The 12,468-nt window shown below is 43.0% G+C and overlaps 1 protein-coding gene across 1 annotated transcript in view; it reads right to left on the reverse strand.

The window, feature by feature from the left end:
• PARL (presenilin associated rhomboid like) overlaps positions 1 to 11,299 on the reverse strand; it is a 12,827-nt gene extending 1,528 nt beyond the window's left edge. Inside the window, exons 1-9 of the mRNA XM_064435846.1 lie at positions 11,051 to 11,299; positions 10,760 to 10,958; positions 9,894 to 10,034; positions 7,411 to 7,459; positions 5,975 to 6,070; positions 4,438 to 4,587; positions 3,995 to 4,065; positions 2,529 to 2,630; positions 638 to 735 (exon numbers count right to left, since the gene is read on the reverse strand). Of these exons, the coding sequence (XP_064291916.1) occupies positions 638 to 735; positions 2,529 to 2,630; positions 3,995 to 4,065; positions 4,438 to 4,587; positions 5,975 to 6,070; positions 7,411 to 7,459; positions 9,894 to 10,034; positions 10,760 to 10,958; positions 11,051 to 11,139 (995 nt within the window). The 5' untranslated portion in view covers positions 11,140 to 11,299. The remainder of the gene's footprint in view (positions 1 to 637; positions 736 to 2,528; positions 2,631 to 3,994; positions 4,066 to 4,437; positions 4,588 to 5,974; positions 6,071 to 7,410; positions 7,460 to 9,893; positions 10,035 to 10,759; positions 10,959 to 11,050) is intronic.
• Between the last annotated feature and the right edge of the window lie 1,169 nt (positions 11,300 to 12,468).

Here is a 12,468-nt window from a genome sequence, read left to right on the forward strand (position 1 = left end):
CAAATGCCTACATAAAATATTAAAAAGTGCACTTAGCAATAGGTGAGCAGTTGGGTAGAAGGGGAAAAATTCAATGTAGTTCAAACAAGGAACAATACAGAACTGTTTCCTACAAACCTGTTTCTAATAGTTCTTACTAATTAGGAAGGGTCCCCACAAAGGCAATACAGCAACACTGAGAAAACTGCACTAGAGGCTGCTCAAAGGAATTTGGCCTGAGCTTTTGTTAACTCTGTAGCTCTCTGTAAACTGGCAATTAGAGGAAAAACACAGACACAAAGACATTTTTTTAGCTCTTCAAAGTTATTTTAATTTGTCCATTCTGTGTTTTGTGGGAATCTTTTCTGCCCTGTGACTCTCTTCAATGTGCTGCAAGTGCAGGACAGGAACAGCCAGCCCAGGTTACAGGACCACCTGACATTTAATCCATGATTCTAAGGCAGTTCAATTCTTTCAGTTCAATAGTTAACAATGTTTTCCATAAAATTTTACAGCACGAAAAAGCTAACAGTGAGTTGTACTCATTGCTAGTTAAGACGACTTTACAGAAAAAAACCCCATGCTTCAGCAATATAGGAAGAGAGAAAAATACAGGATTAGTTTAAATACAAAACAGAGTTAATAAATACAGACTTACATTCCAAAGAGAGCTCCTCCAAGGTGTGCAGCATGGTCAAAAAGTCTCCAGCCTAAAGCAAGGCCTGCAGTGTCAAATGCAATTATGGCTTTTAAAGCCTAAACAAGAGAAAATGGAATGGACAGGATCAGTCACACCATAAAGTGGCCAATGATAACAGTTTTTCATTCTAGCACAGAGCAAAAATTCAGAATCAAAAAACATCCTATAGACTTTATATCAAAGAAATTACTGTAAAATATTGTTTTAAAACAAGAGAATCAGTCCCCAGCTGTATTGTGCTGTGAAAATACAGATGACAGCAGCTACAGAATGCAGGGTGGGAATGTGTCCTTTTTGAACACTGAGTCTCTTCCAATCTTCATTTCTAAAGCTACAAATACATTCCAAACTTGGGTCAGGAGGAAACAAAAATTACTTGAAAGAGTACATGCTTTAAAAGGCACCACAAAATATGTAATTGCAACATTCTCATTCTCTAATTCTGATGTAGCCTAGATTTATGTGCATCTGTGCTCCTGAACACAACCTTCTAGTGGATGGAACATGTGGGGCAGCATCCTTGTTATCTTATCTGATATAAACATTTGTTGGAAGGCAGAAAATCAGGATGGCAGTAACAACTCCACAGCAGAGCAACACAAGCTGCTGGTGTACCATCTTCAGGAGAACAATGCACCATAACTGTCAATACACAAGATTTTACTAAATGCCTCACTTCATAAAGACTGACAGATTTAATGCCAGGATTAAACGGTACTTTAGGCAGGATTTCTTTCCTTAAGCAAAGGTGTTAGAATAGAAGCTCCACTGCTACACTGGCTTGTTTCATTCAAAAGCCCATTACAGTGTAGGTGAGGTAGATTAAAGGAGTCTGTAAAGTTTAGATAAACAATTATACAGTTGGGCCAAAATCATTCCAGTGTTTCTACTATAATAGCTGACATTGCTCCTGTTTTGCAGTGAGCACTTTTTCATGACAATGCTCTCTGTGGCTCTGCCTATATTTCCACCCTGGCCACCTTTTAAAAGAAAGATGGAGTTAAAAGGTAGCATGCAAAAAACCCCAGGTAAACCCAAGCAGAAGTGCAAGAAAAACATCTAAGAATGTTTATTCAAATCTATAAGCCTCACTTACAAAGAGTATTAAATCTCATGATCTTGGAATGACCTGGCTTAACTGCTGTAAGCAGTAAAACACCTTTAAGTAGTGGACCAAACATGATTAACTTATTAAAGCAGGTTGAGATATACATGAGAAGCTTTTCTTAAATGTGGCAGTGGTGGTGCATAAAAGAACTTAATGAAACAAACAAAAAAAAAAAAGGAGTCCCAGTACTACACATGAAGACAAGTCTTAGTAGCCTACTTCTAATTCCAGCAGTGTTCCTAGAAGTATCAAAAGATGAATGCAAAAGAGAAGGCAAATGTTCCTCCAGGGTTGGAATATAATCTCGAGAAGTGAAATTCTGTGTTTCTCATCTTGATAAATTTTTCTTTAAAGACCACGTACCAGTTTTACATCAGCCTGTTTCAAGTGCTGCTATAAAAATACCACCCATCAGAAAGAAGAGGATGTGTATGCAGGTTTCCTCAGACGGGTGAACCTGACTCCCTCCCAACTTCTTTCATTTCTTGGGATTAGATCTGAAACAGATCCATGGAGGATGGAATTTAGGGTAATTCTGAATTCACCACACTCTGCTGTAATGACTCTGCTAGGCTGCAACAATTCACAATCGATCTCTGGGACTTCCATGGCCCCTCTTCTCTTTCAAAATAAATTTAACAGCTTAGAAAAACAGAGGAAGAAGACACATGCTCAGATACTGCAGAGGTAGGGGGAAAATGTTTTGAGAGTAGCATTTCTTTGAAGTTCAAAGGCACTTACACTTCCTGCTGTAAATGTGAACATGGGAAGAAGGATGATGGCCAGTTTTGCTTCTGGCATCTTCGTACACACGGCTGCAAGGACAGTCATTATAGCTCCTGACTGGAAATACAGCAAAATACATCAAAGCAAGCTAACATGTTACATAAGGGATTATATATTTTTCTGCATGTGAACCTGTTTTCCCTTTAGCTTTTATTTTCAAATGTAGCCTTGTGGTAAAACTCAAAGCACAAAGCACCACAAAAAAGTTCTAAATAAAAATAAAACAAGACACCACTATTTAATTTCAATATCTGGAATTATAAATCCTGAGCAAAAAACATCCTTCAAATCCTCTTATACAATTAAGAAATACATACTCCAGAATTTAAGATAATGATTTCTGGAAATGTGCTTTTTCCCAAGTAAGCCCTAGAAATTCAATATGTATCAATCAAGCACAGACACATATGAGGAAATGAAACACTCTGAAGCTTGTAAAAAACCAAGGAAAATAAGAGATGGACAGGAACAAAAACCTTTTGTCAATGAAACAAGTAATTCCCTGGACTGTACCAAACTGACCATGGGGTTTTGTATCCCTGAAATAATCTCAGTGGAAAGGCTCTGAATGCAGTAAACTGATGCCATGTGTGATAATTTCACTAAGTTCAGATCAGTAAGACTAACAGAAAGTAACTTGCTCCAGATATAATTAATTCAGAAGACAAAGGAACAATACACAGATAGCATTTCCAAAAGTTCTAACTTCAGCATAGCTAAACAGTTTTTTTCATTCTAACAGAATAATGAGAATCTGACTTTGGGCTTTTATCAAAAATATTTAGTATAGTAAGTTAAGCCTTTAAAACCTGGCAAATGCCTAGGTTAACCTCAAATTTAATGCAAGTTAAGTGTTTTAAAACATTCTACTACTCAAAACACTTGGAAAGAACTGGCAGCTAAAGAAGCTCCTCAGCTTGCCTCATATTGTTCATCGGGTGAGACTTTTGGCAGGAGTGCTGCCCTTCCTGCACAGCATGCCCTACAACTTCCACTGGGATCACATGCTGAGTCTGATTGTCTGATTACATTATCTCTTTCCAAAGTATTCTATTTTTAATTAGAGAAGACTGCTACACAATTACAAAATACCATTTTTGCAATAAAAAGTTACATAACTGATCTGCTCAGGGACAAGAGCTCCTGCTGTTCAGGACTCGTTTACAACCCTCAGCATTAAGTGGTGTTAGTTCTGGGCAGCTGCTGCAGCAGAGGTAATGTACCTGAAGAACAGGCAACTTGTTGCACAGGAGAACCAGCTCAGGAGAACCAGTTTGTACCTGGTTACTTGATTGTGGTAAACCTTTCTAGTTTCCATTACCCCAAATATACTCTCGGCTTTTAAAGAGGTGAAAGAATACAGCAGGTTTCAAATTGGCTTCAAAGATCATGATCAGTCTCTCATATTCCAAGATACTTACAGCTCCAAGGGATGGTTCAAACCTTCCTGTGGCCATTTTTGCAACATAACTGACAAAAGTGGAGATAACCCCTGAAAAAGAGAAATTACTACTGGAAATGATGGCAGCAATGTAGACCAGCATCAGAAAGTACAAATTAACTGTCATCTTTTGTTACAAAAATTCCTCTGTTAATACAGAGACTGTATTAACAGCTATTTTATTTTGGTAGTAAAGCAGGAATTAAAACCAGATACAGTTTTATCGTATTTCAAAGCCCAGTATCTTAAACCCACCAAAAATCTGTATGACAGCAAAGTAGTACTGCCTTTAGTATAAAGCAATGTGTGGGACTGAACAATGGCCATCTGTCATCATAGATCTATTAACCAAGCACACAGTTTACTCGTATGAACACATATTTATATTTTTAAAGTGTTGTAAATATATATATTTAACATTACCAGCAGAAAGATACACTGCAATGAACTGCTCACAGCCCAGAAGAGAGACAATGCTGCTGGAAAAGCTCCACAGAACATACATATTTGCTGCCATGTGGAAGAGGGAGAAGTGACTAAACGTAGAAAGCAGCATGGGAGAACACAGGGCTCCTACAAAAGAGAAAAGCAATGCACATGAAGTCAGGATTTTAATTTGCTTCAACTTACACGTCATGTAGACTGCAAATCTAGGCATAATTATCCTATAGTGTCAAGAGACACTATGGGATAATTATGCCTAGATTCTCAAATACAAGCTAGGAAACAAACCCAGCAATGAACAAATTTCAAATTCCAAGCAATGTCTTTTGGAAAGGTAGAACATATACCCCAAAGATATGCAAGTTGTAATGACAGTCTTAGTTACCTATTGGGGATTGTTTCATAGAAAACATTATGACATGTGTCCTATGCTTTGAAAAAGAAAAAAGGTATTTCATTTATATATGTATATGGTGAAGGATTTTTAATACATGAGCAGCCATATAAAATGAATTTGCAACAAAGAAGAACTCAGAAAAACCAGTTTTCCTTTCTGAAAAAAAGGAAACCAGCTCTTCTCACTGGAACTGCAGCCTTGAAAATGCAAACAAGCCAATTAGCAGGTTTGAAGGTCAACATTATATAAAATAGGAGTGTTTGGGGTGACATGCTCAGATCTGGTAGCAGATATCTTTAGCTTTGGAGTGTGTGGGGGAACTAGTTGAGTTTCCACTTTTTCAGCAGAAATTAAGAGGTAGCAGGAAGCACCTTCCAAACATGTTTGTCTTCTTGTCCTTTTCATTATTTTCTCTGCTGTAGACACGAAACCCCATTTTTCTGCCATTAAATATTACTACATTTTTTCCTATGTTAATATCTTCAGCACATTTCATACACAGTGAAAGCCAAGTTGGTGCTTGGGTTTGTTTGGGTTTTCTTAATGTGACTGAAAGCACAGCTTTGAAGCAAGGACTCTGAACACAACCTACAGACTTATCTACTGATGAAAACATATATGCACATGACTGATGATGGTTCTATCTGCATCCCACAGAACATTAAAGGGGGGAAATAATCACACTGGAGTCTAGTTTATGAATGGCATTGTGTAGTATAGCTCATTTTCCTCTTTCACTCAGTGGCCTGATTTGCATTCTGTCCAAGAAAGCAGTTTGGCTGATGTCACTGGGAAAAGCACCTCTCACCTTTATTCAGGGAGGAGCTGTATCCCACTGCATGCAGGAAAAGGCCAGGTAGCAGGCAACTGTTCTGATGTCACAATATTTAGAAAAGCACCAGCTGTGTTTGTTTTAAAAAATCAGATCCATTACTCCTAACATTCTTCCCCTCACACCATGTCCTGCCTAGATGGAATAATGTGATTGAGCATGACTGAGATTGCTTGTGGGTGATGCAGCTCTAAGTAAGCCACATGCCACCCGAGCCTTCTGCAGTGTCATCAGAGGTTCCATTACATCTCTGGGTAGGAAAGCTACCTGAGTTATTGTTCACTTACTGGAGGATGGGTTTGAGGTGAAATATGTAAACATAATCCGTCGCATGCCAGGCAGTCTCCACAAACAGAATACAAAGACATTTGCAGCTATAATACCTGTCAAGAGGGGAAACGGAAGTATAAAAGCAAATTACAAATGTAATACACCACAATGCTTATTGAAAACAAGTATTTAAAAAGACAGCTTGTAGAATTGTACTTTTTCTTCACAATTCCATTAAAAGCAATATCCACTTCTTACTCTGTACAGTCTAGAAAAAGCAAAGAAAAATGCTGGAAGATACATTTAGTAGTGGAAGTCTTTCAGAAATATGACATTTAATTGCAACTGTTCTAACACACAGTGTAATGAATCCAACAGTCCACAAAGATGTGTGCTGAGAAGGTTCAAGCTATGGTTTCAAACTGCTACAGTCTATTGCAGAATCAATGAAAAAGGAGCCATCTAAGAGGCCCCATTTCCTGCCCCTCTTGCTATTTATTTCCAAATGCCATTGACCTACTGCACAGCTGCATTTAACTGCACAATAGGAGAAGACTGGGGGAACCACACAAATACACAGCACATATCCTGTCCATTTCTGGGGGGGAGTTTTGGTTTTCAGAAAATTGCGAAGTTGAATGGGCTTTGTGACCTTTGGGAGACAGCAAATGCACAGATTTTTATTTCACAGATGTTATTGCTATCTTACTTTACTTTCAGTAGGAGTGTAAATTATTTGAAACACAATGAAAATGTCTTATTTCTTGTTTAAAATGCCTTCTCTATTTATATCCAAACATTTAGGTATTTAAAATGTTTTATAATAGCTGGAAACACAAAAGGTGAAAATAAATGGCATTTAAGCAACCTTACACTAACAACCTGCTAATACAGATTCAGTAAATACTTAATGCAAAATATGTAGCAGGATAGGGCTCAGCTATTGGATTTGAATCAAGTTCTCATCAATTTTGTTTCACACATTATATTTGTCTCAGGGATTTCAGCTGGCATTAGGCTAACCAATCAAAACTACATTATAACCAAAGGAAAGCTCAAAGGCTAATTTTTTGCTACTTTTCATATGTCATACTGCAAGTATGTAACTATTAAGGATTTTTAATTCCCACGTTGCAGTGGAATATATCCACCTATTTCTTCTAAAAGCATTTGCTGTTTTTCAGAATTTATGCACAAAATATTGCTGGGGAAGGATTCTACTTAATCCTCCACACTCTCTTACACAGATGCACAGGAACTTTTTTAAGCCATACAAAAAATGACTCGTGAGAAGGAGTGGTAGCAGAAATAGTGTATGTGAAGGTGTAAATTTACACATGCTTTGTGCCCAACAACCTAAACATGGTAGGAAAGCCATCTGTTTTAATATACTGTACCTGTTTGCCATATTTCTCTTCCTGTGAATGTCTAATACTTGTAAGCTAACACAAACCTGTCACAGTCCGCTGACCCTCAGTCAGGTTATTCCACCAGCTGTTAACCTGGAACAGAATTGTTCTCCATCAATGCCACCATGAAGCACTTGCAGTTTCAAAAACAGCCACGTAAAGCTTATACTTTTTTAAGAATGGAAAGCATTTGTTTGAAATCTGTGAAGTAAAATCAGGTTCAAATTTTCTTACTTCTGATTGCTTTAGCTTTTCAAGTTGATATTTCCTTACTGAAGAAGAAGCTATCTACCCTCATTTTCATAAAACAGCCCAATATGGATGAAGAGTTTTGCCAAAAAGAATGGTGTTATATCCTTTTGCACAACTCCAGTGGGTTTACCCTGCTTGCATTAAACAAAGATCTAGCCCATAATGCTGACTTTAGCAGATTAGCCAAAGTTAGCATAAACCCTGCCTCGACTAAGCCTCACCCTAATGCTGTCTAACATCACACCACCCACCTTTGAGTGATTCCACTTTTGTGCCAGGATCACTTTTGCAGAGGTGGCTCACAAGATGTGGAATCCATTCCCCCTTGCGTCCAGTTCACCCAGCCCTCCTCCAAGTTTAAAACCCCTGAAAAAGTTTATTTTGAGTGCAGTCAGCACACAGACAAATTGCACCCCCCTTTCCCTTCCTCAGCTTTTGTAATCATTTTGGACATATATTTTGTTGCCACCTCAATGACCTTCCAACCATAGTGATGGGGACAATGTCATAAAAAATATCTGCAGGTTGGAGGCAGGGGATGTAATGCTGTATGAAAGAAAGTATTCACTATTTGATATCAAAGTAACAACTTCATTGCTTTTTTGTTTAATTCTCTGGCAGAGGATATTCTTCAGTAAAAGAACACAGAACAGACAGGATTTTTCTATAACACAAGGATTATATACCCTCAGAAACAACGGGGGGAATCCTCAACTCTTAGAAATAGAACTTACCCGTTGAAGATGGGGATTGAGAGTTTAAGCCTATTAACAACAGGGCAGTTTAGTTTTCTTTTTTGGATAGCTAATCACCAGATCTTCCCCTTCAGGTTTTTAAGGAAAACAAAAGTATAAAGACACAATTATTTAAAAATATTAAGTGCTGATCGTAGTCTCCCTTGAAGTTCATATACACCAAACAAGAAAGTATGCTGGGATAAAGGTAATTTTCTTTCTAGCAGCTTATACATGGTTCTGTTTAAAATTTTGACCAAGACAGTACTGATAACCCACTGATGTTCTACATTCTGGTGAATGGTGTTTATACAACATCAAGATCTTTTGCATTTCTCACTCTGCTGCTGCAGGCTGCAACAAGCTGGAAGGGGACACAATTAAGCAGGTAATCTGAACTAACCAGAGATATTCCCTACCAAATAATGGCATCTCCCCAAACAAGGGGATTTCAGGAGCTTGAGCATTTTTCTCATGAACTGGTTGGGCACTGGTCTTTCCACAGGAGACTGTAAGTGGCTGCCTATGCCTCACTTGTTTTCTTCTCTCTTCACACACTTACTAAACAAATTTTTTGGTGATTGTTTTGTCTTTACCCCCAAGTTTTCTTGCTTTTCTTCTTCCCCCAGCCCACTGGGGGTTTGGGGGGGCTGTGAGCGGGGAGCCACATGGAGTTCTGCTGCCCACCAGGGTTATCCCACATGCCCATTTCCACAGCACTGCTGCTGTGCACAATACACATTAGAAAAACAACCCCTGAGTGTCCTGCCCAGGATCCTGAGCCTCTCCACGCTCAGCCCTACTTCCCTTGGACAAGCAGACCTGAAAGAGTATCAAGCCTGGTCTATCACAAGCTAGCAATAACTTTGAAACAAATGCAAACATACACGAATGTTTAGGTTAGGTTTAAGTACACTTAATTAAAAAGTAAATCACTGATACTTTTGGGATGCCAACTAAATTTATAACTAGTCTTGCAGCACTTATTTTGTTCTTGCTGCCCAAACTCAAAAGTACTTGTGTGGAAATGTCAGCTCTTAAAGTAAAAAAGCCCTCTAAAACCTTGTATTTTTAGGGGTTTAGAGGCTGAAAATACAAATCCATTTCAGAAGCCAGAGAAATGAAAAGCCTTAAGCATAAAACTGAGAATTTAATCTAGGTCTGTCCTCTGGGAATTCATGTTCACTTTTGAGTGCACTTAAGATAAAGCAAGAACATTTGTTGGGGTTTTTTTACGGTGAAAAAGAAAAATAGATGAACAAATTCCTATTACTGACTTCTCTTTCCTGCAGTTCTGGGTGAAGATGGTATTTTTCCACTATAACTTTTGCAGTAACATCCAGTTAGTTTTCTAGAACTAATTCTATCAGTTTTCCTTGCAAGTCAACATATCTACTGTACTTTTTTGAGAAGCCAATATTTCTTCAAGCTCCAAATCAGAAAAACCAGGACAAGTATCTGTTGCACAAACGATGCTGACACCAGAGGGACGGAGCTGCGCCTCCGCCCCTGTGCGAGCAGCCCGGCCCGGCTCTGCGTACCTGCTTTCTGAACTCGCCTCTCTTCTGCGGCCGCATTTTATCCATCCAGTCCGCTCGAGCCTCCTCGAAGTAGGTCTGGACGCGCGACTTGAGCGACTCATACTGCCAGATGGCGGCGGAGCCGAAGGCCGAGCCTGTGAACTGCGCGACACCGGACACGGCTCAGTGACCGCTCCGCCCGGGGCCCGCCGGGCGCATCCCGGGCTGGTGCCACACCCCGGGGTTAGTGACACACCCCGGGCACGGCAGCGGGACCTGTGGCACCGCTGACCAGCGGGACTCACAGCATGACACAGTCCTTAAGGCTGGAAAACACCTTTAAGAGCACGGTCCAAGCCAGCACCACCAGTGGTGGAACATCCACGTGCTTTCTGAACACTTTCAGGGATGGAGACTCCACCACTGCTGTCAACAGCCTGTTTCAACGCTTTGCAATCCCTTCTGGGGTTTTTTTTGGTGGTTTTTTTTTCTTTTTTTTTTTTTCCCCCTAACATCTAATCCAAATCTCTCCTTGTGCATCTTGAGGCCACTTCCTCCAGTACCACTTCCTCAGGCTTACTGGGTGTTCAGTGTCATGAGATGATGCTTTATCAAAAAGGTTCATAAACAAAACTAGTCCATGCACTTACTAAGTTCACCGAAATGGAATGAAGCTGGGATACTTTTACAGTATTCCCATTGATTTAGCTGAAGTTACTTTGTATTAGCTCATTATAACGTTACAGTATTTGCCCAAGAACCTTGCGTTAACTCTGAGGGAGTGAGAAGCGAAGCGCAGGGAGGAAGCACTCCCGAGACAGATGGAGTACGCTCCTGACCGCCCCGCTCCCCCCAGCCGGGCACACACCCAGCCCGGAGCCACTTACCCCGACGGCGAACAGGAGCGGCCTCAGCAGGCGGCGCGGCGAGGGGCGGCCGGCGGCGGCGGTGGGTGAGGGCGGGCAGAGGCTGCGGCGCGGCGGCGGCGGGCCGGGCCGCGCCTCGGCGGCGGCTGCCGGGGGCTCCTCGGGCCGCGGCCGCGCCCGGCGGAAACCCCGCCGCGGCTGCAGCAGCAGCAGCGCCAGCCTGCGGGGGAAACATGCGAACCGTCAGCACCGCCCGCCCCAGCCGCCTCGTCCCTCCCTCATCCTCCCCGTCCCTCGCCGTGCCGGCGGCACCTGTGCGGCCCCGGAGCCCCGGCGCGGGCCCAGCACCGCCACGCCATGTTGGCGCCTCCCCGAGCGCTTCCGGGGCAGCCGGGCGACATCTTCCCGCCGATGGCGGGCGAGCCGCTCGGTCACCGCATGGCGAAGGGCGGCCGCGGCTCCCCGCGGCTCCTGTGCCCTCCGCACGGCGGGTGGATGGGCACCCGCGCAGCTCCCGGTGCCGCCGCCGGGGCCCAGCGGGCAGCGCCCGTGTCGGAGCTTCCCGGGGCCGCCATGCCGGGCGGGTGGTGCCTGCTCTGCCGCCATGATGAGCGTGGCAGAGGGAGCCCCTGGGAGGGCGGCGCTGGCGCCGTGAGGCCAGGGGCTGCTGTAGTTTCACAGAAACAAATGTGCCGCGTTGGACGGGACCCACAAGAATCATCAAGTCCAGCTACTGGCTCCGCACAGGACCATCCCTAAGAATCCCACCGTGTACCCCTGAGTGTTGTCCAAATGCTCCTGTTACGTGTGATTATTTCTTAGGGAAATAATCCCTTCTTCTTAGGGATTATTTCTTAGGGAGCCTATTCCTTCTTCCTTAGGGAGCCTATTCCAGTGCCCAGCCACCCTCTGAATGAAGAACCTTTTTTTAATATCCAACCTAGACATCTTCATGCCGTTCCCTTGGGTCCTGTAACCGGTCACCGGTGCCCGCCCCTCCTCTTCCCCTCATGAGGAAGTTGCAGTGAGGTCTCCTCCGGGCTGAGCAGACCCAGTGTCCTCAGCCTCTTCTCACATGGCTTCTCAAGGCTCTTCTCCATCCTTGTGGCCCTCCTGTGGACACTCTCGAATAGCTTAATATCTTTTTTATACTGTGGTGCCCAAAACTCCCCCCGGGACTCGAGGTGAGGCCGTCTCTGAGCACAGCAGACTGGAACAATTCCCAGGTCCCTTTCCACAGCACTGCTTTCCAGGGTCTTGTTCCCCACTTTGTAGGCACATTGGGGTTGTCCCATCCCAGGTGCAGAATCCAGCACATTTTTAGCCTCACACAGCTGGTGCTTGCCCAGCCCCCTGATTTATCAAGGTCTCTCTGTAGGGCTGATTTACTGTACTGCTCTCTAGAAGCCTTATGGAATAGGCAGAGCCTGTTTCTGCCTAGCCTGCAGCAGCCCAGGAGGCGAGGTGGAGGCTGGAGCTGCTGCCTCAGCATTGCCTTGCTCCGTGTGTGGCTCCACATCACCTTGCCACTCCTCAGCACCTTCCCTCCCCGGGCTCCTCTGCCCTGCCCCACCTCACTTCACCTCACTTCACCACTGGGCTGCTCCAGCAAAAGGCTGCTGGATGACAGGATTCCCACCCCACCTGCTCCTTCCAGTCTCTTCCCTGTATCTGTATCAAGAATAGTTTAGCCAGCTGGATCAGGGATCATCCCCTGTACTCGGCATGGG

This window comes from Passer domesticus, chromosome 11, assembly GCF_036417665.1.
Source record: "Passer domesticus isolate bPasDom1 chromosome 11, bPasDom1.hap1, whole genome shotgun sequence".
Taxonomy (NCBI): Eukaryota; Metazoa; Chordata; class Aves; order Passeriformes; family Passeridae; genus Passer; species Passer domesticus.